Genomic DNA, 10049 nt, shown 5'->3' with positions numbered 1-10049 from the left:
AAAAAATTATAGTTAATACAAAGTTTTACCCTGTTTATAATAAAATTTATTAAATAAAAGTTAAAAAGTAACAAAAACTTAAAAAGTAAAATATTACTTTTAACATTTTATGCACATGATTTCCAATAAAACTTTTTCCATGATATGCTTGACGTTGAACATTTAGCTGTTGTAATATTGCCTCGATCATTTGTGTGCAAGGTCCCTGACCCTTCTTAAAAAAATATTCTTCAAGAGTATTCGAAACTCGTAAACTCACTATGCATATCAAAAATAGAATGACTTTAGGTTTTAGCGCATTGTTAAAAATGATGCGAAGGTTTTAGCGCAAGGGTTAAAAATGACTAAAAGGTTTTTAAAAATTTTTATAGAAATTATACCTTTTTAAATTAAAATAGATTTTTTGCTGCTTATTTTTTGTGATCGCTCAAAACCTCTTACGTCTGGGGCTAAAGCCACTTTTGCTCCCCTCACCACGTCACTGTTATTAACAATTGAGGTTCACATATAACAGCAAACTAAGTATTCCCATAGCTAACATTAGCATTTCAAGTTTGAACTTACTTGAGTGCTTAATAAAATAGGGCATGAGAATTTGAATTTTACGACTTTTAAAGCCCTGATTACACTGAATGTTTTTACTTTATCCATTGGATATAACTTCTGTTAAAATTTAACAAGTGAAATTTATAATATATGGTTTCTTATTTTGAAAAATGTACAGTTTTAAGAATACAAACTTCACTATTAAGAAATTATAACTAATAAACTCTCAATCCAAAAATTACCTTTTTTTCTTTTTCATTGTTAAGTAAGTCAATTTCTTTTAAGTAAAGAGATTGAACATCGTCTACATCATCTGAATTGCTAACTGCAGCTAATAAAATGAAATCATTAACCACTTGAATTTGATCATCAATATTAAGAATGTCTATTTGAAGATTCCACAACTGCTTTTGTTTATTTATAAAAACGTCATACTCTTCTGAGCATTTTATGCTGCTTTTTAGAGGTTCAGCAGCCATCATTATGTCCAATTGATGAACTTCTTCTTCAAACATGTTAAAAAAATTTAAATAAATACCAAGAGCCATGTGTAGACTAGGTAAAGACACCTAAAAAATTAAAAATAATTTATATAAAGTATAGTACTTTGATATTATTTTTGAATATCATGCTCATAGTGATTTTTCACTGTCAAAGTAAAAAAAATAATCAAAAATCACTTGGTCTAGTGGTATTTTTAAAATTGGTTCGCTTATCACATTATTGAAATTTTTTGCAATACTCTTTAGTCCTCCATTTTTCATAAACCTTTTATGATCTAAACATAAATCTTCCAATGTGCGATATTTCATCTCAGGGTCAATACATTTCATATCGTTTGCTGTCGCATAACAGAAAAGACAACAATGCCTCCCTCAAGAATAAAATAAACAATATATTGATAAGTAAAAATTGAATTACATTATTTTATATTATTAAACAGGGCCATCATTTTGAATTTTTAGGTAAGATTATTGATAATTGGTTTTGTGATTCAGTTATCTCTCTGATTTTCCTGATAAAAGAAAAACCTATTAATTAAAAATTTTAAATAAAAATACCTGAAGCTCCTGAAATACCATAAAGTGCACAAAGAAACTTATAATCACCAAAAATGAATACTCTAATATTTCTATCCCTATATATAAAACTAAACGTGTTATTCGCAAATGATTGTAATAAATCTATACTCTATAGAAGTGTATAAAGATTATCAAATGAACAATATAAACATTATCAATATATTTTAACTACTATTCACCTTATAAAGATAATCTAAATAAAAATAATCAACAAAATAAATAAAGATCTAAAAAAAAAAGGTGTAAATAAAGATAATCAGCTTGTTAAAGTCTTTTTTTTTAAATCTCTGAGTTGCTTTGTAAAAATGCCTTCACTAGTTTTACTAAACATAGCCCAAAAGATACCTAGTTATGAAGGCGATGCAAAACAAAGGGAAAAAAAAAAGATTTTATTATACTTTATCGCAAATCGCATTTTAAGAAAACTTACTTATACTTCATTTTTTGTAGATCTTCTATTTCTTTTTCAAATCTTGAAATGGCAACTTTAATATTGATTTGATAATCCTTTGCCTCAAAAATACTAAAAACAATAGTGTTATCTTTGCTGTTTGGGTTTATGGTATTTGCTACTTGGTAAGTCATTTTAAAACTTCCTCCGCCATAATCTCCTCCTATTTTAATCTGTATCTCTTTCTCAGGGAAAAACTCGTGATAATGAAGACTTTTACAACTATAGAAAAGTTATAAAAAATATATATATATTAACAATATATAATACATTAATATTAACAAAAATTGGCTAGTGATGATGAATATACACATTTTAACAACCTTAATACAAAACCCTCACGTATTTTACATCACATTTTGCATTAACTTATCATTATGTTGGGGGTCAAATATGTATTAGTGTTAATATGCTATATTGTCGTACTTCTATTTGTATTTGATTGAAAATAATTTTAATATTATTATTTATATTTGATCAAAAATTATTTTCAGTTCATAAAAAATAATTAAAAAAAAAAAATTGAGATTTATTCAATACTTTATTGAACACAATCAATTTGTATCAGATAAAACACACTACAACTGAATTATGGATCTGATATATCAACAATTGTTGATGACAGCTGGTTTAGAGACCAACTGGCAGTTGCTGCATGTTAAAAACATGAAATTATTTTTTTAAATCATTATTTCAATCCAAATCACCTTTCTAATTGATCAAGATGTTTGAAAATATGTGTTTGCAAATTTTCAATATAACCGTAAGATGCATCTTTAATTTCAAAGGTTCCTTTAATTTCCTTTTCAAATGTAAACGGGGCATTTTCTACAATAAAGTCACACCCAGACAGTTTTTCACTAACTATTCGTTGTGAAGCATGTGATGCTGTTTGTATATCAAAACTCTTCAGCCATCTGTAAAAAATTATTCACAATATTTTATAAAAATAAATAACATTTTTAACTAACTTAAAAACATGCAAAAAATAAGAACCTAGATATATTTTTAAGCTTTTCCCAAGGTATGCAGAGATCTGCTTTCATAGCTACCATCTTAGTTGCACTAATTGTGACTTTAATATTAGAATTAGCCAATATTTTTTCTTTTGTTTCTGATGGAAGTGAAATCAGAAGCTTTGAGGACTGGCTACAAACTGCGTCATTAGATGGACCAGACACAACTTCTATATTTCTTTTGACAATAGCATTTCTTTCTCGTACAGTTGCATTTGATGCCTCATTGCTTGTGACATATGCCTTTGGAATAGATGAAAACAAAACCGGCTAAAAAAAAAAAAAATCTATGAAAAATATTTATTAAATGTTAAATATTTTATTAAATATTATTAATTATTTAATTTACTATTTAACAATTATGAAATATTTAATTTACTATTTAAAAAAATCAATTTTAAAATCAAAAATTTTACTCTAGGTCCTCCACTTTTAAATGAAATTGATTTCCCACCACTTTGTTTCATCTTTTGCTTAAGAATGTGGAGTGTAGCATCTTCAACTATTCTTGGGATATGACTACTAGCTGTTAGATTAAAAATCTCTGAAATGCTATTGTTAAAAGTATACGATGATGGTGACAAACTTGATGAAGATAATGGTGATGACAACAATATTGAGACGGGTTGTGTTAAAGATTTTTTATTGCAGGCGAGCTTATGATGTAAATACACATCGTATTCTTTTACAACATTGAATTTTGTTTTACATATAATACATTGAACAGTCAACATTTGTATAAGTGAATTTGTTTTATTGCTGGTCACGAAGTCTTCAGGCAACACAGATGTATCACATTGTGGGCATAAAGATTCATTAATGTACTTTATTTTAACATTTTCAACTATACAGAAAAAACAAAACAAGTGTTCACATTTTTTTAAAGACACCGGTTGCTTTGGTATTTTACCACACAAATTGCATATGCATAGTTGCAAATAAGGATTGAATTCATTTTTCAAATCACTACTATCTATTTCCATATTGTGTATTGTGAAAATATTTTCTTTTAAAATGCTAAACATAGAAAAAGTCCAAACTCTTTCACCTATTCTAGGATGGCCAATAAACTTTGTTTTATCTCTTATTTGAGATTTTGAAGCATTGAGACCTTGACTCAGTTTTTTTACCTGATGACAAGTATAACAGTCATCACAATGATGTGTCCATTGTGTACACAAAAGCAGAGTGGTTGATGACTTTCTTTTGATTACAATGTTAATTGTTAAGTAGCATTTGTGACAAATGTTTAAAGGGTGAACCCCTTCCACATCTATTAGTTTGATGTGAAAAATATTTTCAATTTTACTTTTTTGGATGGCTCCAATAAGGTATTTTTTTTTTAAAACAAAACAACCACAAACTCTGCAAAGGAGATTTAAATTCTTGATATGCAAATCCATCTAAAATAAGTAAATTTATAAATAAAATATTTCAACACAGTATTAAATAATATCAAAATACTAATTAGAATTCAATACATGAATTAAATCAAAATTTAAAATTGTAAAATTAAGTAAAAAATAATTCACTATAACAAAGTTATAAGTGCATACAATAAATTTATTGTATAAGTAAAAAAATTGTATTTAACACCCCCCTTATAGTCAGTAAAAAATGAGTTATATGCAAGCCAAAGCACTATTCTTAACCCTAACCATGACTGTCTAAGAATAAGATTTTGGAGAGGGTATTTTTTTTATATACAATTTAACTGGGTACATTAAATACATGTCTACTGACTTCTTTTATAAAAGAAGTCAGTAGACGTGTATTTAATGTACTTATTAAACTCATTTTTACTGACTATAAGGTGGGTCTTAAATACAAAAATATTAGAATGCTAATCAAAAAATAAAATTTAAAGAAAATATATTAGCTCAATAAAGAAAAAAAATTACATCACAGGTAAAAATTTTAATTTATTACAAACTAATAATAACTCGAAAATCATAACTTTTTGTAAAACTTCTTATTGTTGACCTGTGAAAATGTTAATTTTCAACAACAACAAAAATTGTAACCTGAGATGAATAAAAAGCATCAAAAAGATAAAAGATTCATAAAACTTCTTACAAAATTTCTGTCTAATTTTAACGCTCAAATTTTGAAAAATATCAATTTAAAATGTATAAACAAACAACAGTATGATACCTATAAAAGTAACTTAGTTTTAATCGTAAAATTATACATATGCATATCAATTTTCGTTGATTCTATATAAAAAACGGTACTACTATAAGTATTTTTCCCAAAAATTGTATTACAACAAAGAAACAAAAACAATTTATGCAAATAAATTAGTTGCTAAGAAAAGTTAATTCGGTTTCGAAGGTCCACAGCCATTTTGAAAATTATTCAACTTGCTTTATGCCAACGCGCTTGCGTATAATAACTTGGCGCTTTTTAGTAAAGTTTGAATGACCGTGGATTCTGTTGTTTATTCCAGAAAAAGTTGAAGCCAAATTAGCCTCCCAAGATGGCGGCGATTTTTGTTCCTAGCGGTTAAAATCAATAAACATTCTATATGGCTTTACCGAAATACAAAGAAAAAAAAAGTAAGACGATTAAATTTGTAAAAAACAGAAAATTTTTTATTTTAAATTAGAGATAAAAAAGAAGTTATCTTTTTGAATAATTAAAATTAATATTAAATGGCATTAGTGAAATTTACAAACTTAGTTAATCTCTATGTATAATTTATGTATCCTTTAGTTCTTAGTTACCCAATGCTGTATGCTAGAAGGTTAATAACATAACAGCATGGTAAGCGGTAATCATGTCTACCTTCAATATATTATTATATTCTCAATTTTTTGTAACAAGATACAATTTAGGGCGGACGTGTAATCGACGCACCCCCCCCCCCCTAAATTCGGTAACTACCGACGATTTACGAGTGTGATTTGTTTTGAAATCTATTGTTAATAAAAAATAAAATGATTGGTGGAAACTAGTTTCGGAATTTGGATATTCCGAAATCACGTTTTTATATCACTTTATGTTAACTTCTCAAAGCTTTGAAGATGTCTCCTCTTACACATTTTATTGAACTAATAAATGAGAAAAATTTAATAAGATTTCTCCAGCACTACAGATTAATGGATATTCAGAAATTTTGTGAATGCAGACATGCTATGAATGTTCGCATTCACAAAATTTCTATATGAATAATCGCTGTCAGGTAAATGTTTTTAAATATTAACTGGGGGTGCGCCGATTACACGTCCGCCCTATGAATGTTAGCATTCACAAAATTTATATATGAATAATTGCTGTCAGGTAAATGTTTTTAAAAATTTACTGGGGGTGCGCCGATTACACGTCCGCCCTGTGTCTTTGGAAGTACAAATAGAACTGGATCAAAAAACAGTTTAAATGAAAAGTTTTCTTTTCACAAGTAAGTCAAACTATTATTTGTATAAATAATTTCAAATATAAATAAACTAGAATTAATAATATAAATATACTCATGACTTTAGATTTCCAAATGATATAGAAAAGAAGAAAAAATGGATACATAACATTGGGCGAGAAAATTACATACCCTCCTCACACTTTGCTCAGAACATTTTGAAAAATCTTGTTTTGATAAGACTGGACAGACAGTTCGTTTGAAGCAAAATACTGAGCCAACAGTTTTTACATTTCCAAAACAATCTTTAAAGGTTTGTATAAGTTAACTTATAATCAAAAGTAACTCAACAATTTTTTTCTTATAAATTGTAATATTGTCAACAAAATTGTTCCCATTCTTTAAAATCACAATTAGTTGGCATAATTTTTATATTGAATTGCCAGGTAAACAGAAAAAGAAAAGCACCATTCGTAAGCTTATCTCCTCTGGAAAATGAAGGCGTTGAAAGTTCACTAATTGATATGAATAAAAATGTTTTTCACCAATTCAAAATTTAAAATCAAAATTAAAAAGTGCAACGCAAAAGAATCGTTCACCAAAGCTGCTTTTATTGCTCTGCAGCTGCTGCATGTGCCTCAAAAAAAAATAGGTTGCGCGATTTTGTGCTCCCTTATGTTTGATGAGATGGCAATAAAGAAGCAGGTACAGTGGGATGGAAAGAAATTTAGAGGATTTGTTGATCTTGAAAATGGGATTGATAATGATGATTCTTTACCATTGGCAAGAGATGAACTTGTTCTAATGGTGGTTTCAATAAATAGTAATTAGAAAGTACCTAAGTAATTAGATAGTATTTTTTTATTGATGGACTTAATGGAGCATAAAATGCCAATTTAGTTAGAAATTGTTTGAAGAAACTTTTTGATGTTGGTGTAAAAGTTGTTTCGCTAACTTGTGATGGTCCATCATACAACTTTACAATGTTTTCTGAACTTGGTTCAATTTTAAAACCAAGTAATTTATTACCAAGTTTTCCCAATCCAATAAGTCATGTGAAAAAGTGTATGTATTGTTAGATGTATGTCACATGTTTAAACTTCTCAGAAATACACTGGCAGATCTTGGTATTATTGTGGACAGCAATAATAATAGAATCAGGTGGCATTATTTAGTTGAACTTTAAAAATTGCAATCCGAAGAAGGAATTAAAATGGGAAACAAGTTGAAATTAGCCCATATAGAATTTAGACAGCAAAAAATGAAAGTAAACCTAGCTGCTCAAATATTCAGTTCAAGTGTTGCTGATGCTTTACGTTATTGCTCAGAAAATCTTAAATTGTCGCAGTTTGAAGGATATGTTGCTACCGTTGAGTTTATTCGCATAACAGATCGATTATATGACATATTAAATTCAAGAAACCCATTTGCCAAAGGGTACAAGTTAGCATTGCGTACATGTAACAAGGCACTTTGGTTTCCATTTCTTGACATGGCAAATAATTATATCATTAGTCTTAAAGATACTACTGGTACGCAAATGATCTTGTCTAGTAGAAAAACTGGTTTTATTGGATTTTTGGTAGCAATTAAATCTGTTCAAGGTATATTTCTTGACTGGGTTGAAAAAGAAGGCTCACCACTAAATTATTTGTTAACATATAAGCTCAGTCAAGACCATCTAGAGCTCTTTTTTGATGCTGTAAGATCTGCAGGAATGTTTAACAACAATCTCAATTGCCAACAATTTACAGCCACATATAAACGACTCTTGATGCGAAGTAGCATTCAATATTCAAATGGTAACTGCAGCATCAGAGATAAAACACATATATTAAATGTTTTAGACGATTTTTTTGCTGACTCCAGCACTAAAATATCTATGACCGAAATTGAATTAATAAGAAAATACGATTTGATGGAGAGAGCCAAACTAACTGGAAAAAAGCTTTGGAAGCAATTGACAAAACTTGTCTTATTTAAAAATCAATGTCTTTTTATTAATGATTTGCAATATCTATTTGAAAATATTTAGCTGTCTACCATGCAGTTGTGTTATTAACCTTCTAGCACACAGCATTGGGTAGTTAAAAACTAAAAGGTGCATAAATTGTATTATAAAAAATATTAAACAGTTAATTTATAGTTAAACTAAAATTAAAAGAAAGTAAATAAATAAAAAAATCGATTAAAACTATTTCATATCTTTCTTTTTTAATTAAAAATAATTATTTGAAAGTTGGTTGGAAGATGTTAATTTGGATAAATGCTAGGTTCTTATTTGTTTTTTACTTCTACTAATAGGTTAACTACCAGGTTATACGTATAATACTAGTTTCTTAATTGTTCTTTACTAATGTTAAATGAACTATTTCTTAATAACTATTACTAAAAAAAATTTATCTTATTAAATTATATTTATTTAAAAAAAAGAAAGAAAAAAGAAAGATATTATACAAACTTAATATTAAGATTATATTTTGATTAACAAAGTATTATATATATATATTTATATATATATCTTAGAAAATACGTAAATATGTAATAGTGTTTTTTTTCTTGTTTTTTTTTTTAATGTAAAGTAAAACCGAAAATTATATTTATATTTGAGGCGTGTACATTTAATGATATTTATATGCGAAAGATATAAAAGCTCGTAACAAAAGTTTTTTAATTTGTAATCAACCAAATTCGCCGCCATATTGGGAGGCTAAAACTGGCTTCAAAAAATCTGCCGTATACGCTATCCAGTAATATTTTGAGATCAGTGGCTGAGTGCAAGATGCGAATAATGCTTATGATCTTTTCATACGCTTATTTTTTAAACAATATGAAAAATCTTTTCCAATGACCAAGAAAATAATTCATTCTAAAAATCTGCATAACCCTTGGATGACAAAAGGGCTTCAAAAATTATCAAAAAAGAAGCAAAAGCTCTACGATAATTTAAAAAAAAATAAAACTTTAAATAATGAAACGAAATATAAAAATACAAAAATTCATTTGAAAAATTAAAAAAACAAATTAATAAAAAAAAAATTACTCCAATCTGCTCAAAAATTCAATAGAAAATACTAGAAAAAAATGGGATATAATAAAAGAAGTAACTGGAAAAAAGAAACTAAACATAAACACTGTTTTTCCAAATCAAATACAAACAAAAATGAACATAGATATTTTTGACAAAGACAAAATTGCTGATATATTTAATGAAGTCTTTATAAACGTTGGTAAAAGTTTAGTCAAAAAAATAATTCCGGAAAAACGAAACGTTTAAGTCCTTTTAAAAAAAAACACACTCAGTTATGAATGAGTTTGAAATATCCTCGGATGAACTTCAAAGAGCTTTAAATTTACTAAAAACCAACAAAAATCCAGGCATTGACAAAATCAATGCAATTGTTTTGAAATCAGTATTTGATATTATCGAGTCGCCTCTTTTAATAATATTCAATTTATCCTTTAAAACTGGTGTTATTCCTGACCAATTAAAATTAGCAAGAGTAGTCCCTATTTATAAGAAAGGCGATGACTCTTTAGCATCTAATTATAGGCCTATATCAATTCTTTCTTGCTTTTCAAAACTTCTTGAACGTATC

The 10049-nt window shown here is 27.5% G+C and overlaps 2 protein-coding genes across 2 annotated transcripts in view; both read right to left on the bottom strand.

Annotated features, from left to right (window-relative positions):
* LOC136091552 (uncharacterized) overlaps positions 1-655 on the bottom strand; it is a 1777-nt gene extending 1122 nt beyond the window's left edge. Inside the window, exon 1 of the mRNA XM_065819229.1 lies at positions 98-655. Within this exon, the coding sequence (XP_065675301.1) occupies positions 98-190 (93 nt within the window). The 5' untranslated portion in view covers positions 191-655. The remainder of the gene's footprint in view (positions 1-97) is intronic.
* Positions 656-728: 73 nt separating this feature from the next.
* LOC136091551 (uncharacterized) lies at positions 729-5516 on the bottom strand. The gene is made up of 8 exons (XM_065819228.1): positions 5250-5516; positions 3512-4498; positions 3076-3365; positions 2787-2996; positions 2059-2301; positions 1608-1684; positions 1227-1420; positions 729-1115 (listed from the first exon to the last, which is right to left on the bottom strand). The coding sequence occupies exons 2-8, from the start codon at positions 4496-4498 to the stop codon at positions 762-764; spliced, it is 2355 nt and encodes a 784-aa protein (XP_065675300.1). The 5' UTR covers positions 5250-5516; the 3' UTR covers positions 729-761.
* Between the last annotated feature and the right edge of the window lie 4533 nt (positions 5517-10049).

The sequence above is a fragment of the Hydra vulgaris genome, chromosome 15 (assembly GCF_038396675.1).
Source record: "Hydra vulgaris chromosome 15, alternate assembly HydraT2T_AEP".
NCBI lineage: Eukaryota > Metazoa > Cnidaria > Hydrozoa > Anthoathecata > Hydridae > Hydra > Hydra vulgaris.
Note: the sequence above shows the minus strand (reverse complement) of the source record. Positions and strands in the feature narration are given on the sequence as shown.

Excerpts from the sequence above, each read along its gene's own strand:
- LOC136091551 (XM_065819228.1), bottom strand. The coding sequence starts at position 4,498 with ATGGATTTGCATATCAAGAATTTAAATCTCCTTTGCAGAGTTTGTGGT. Across the intron at positions 2,302-2,786 it reads CATCTTGATCAATTAGAAAG|TTGTAAAAGTCTTCATTATC; the intron begins GTGATTTGGATT and ends ACTTTTCTATAG. Across the intron at positions 1,116-1,226 it reads TAAAAATACCACTAGACCAA|GTGTCTTTACCTAGTCTACA; the intron begins GTGATTTTTGAT and ends TTAATTTTTTAG.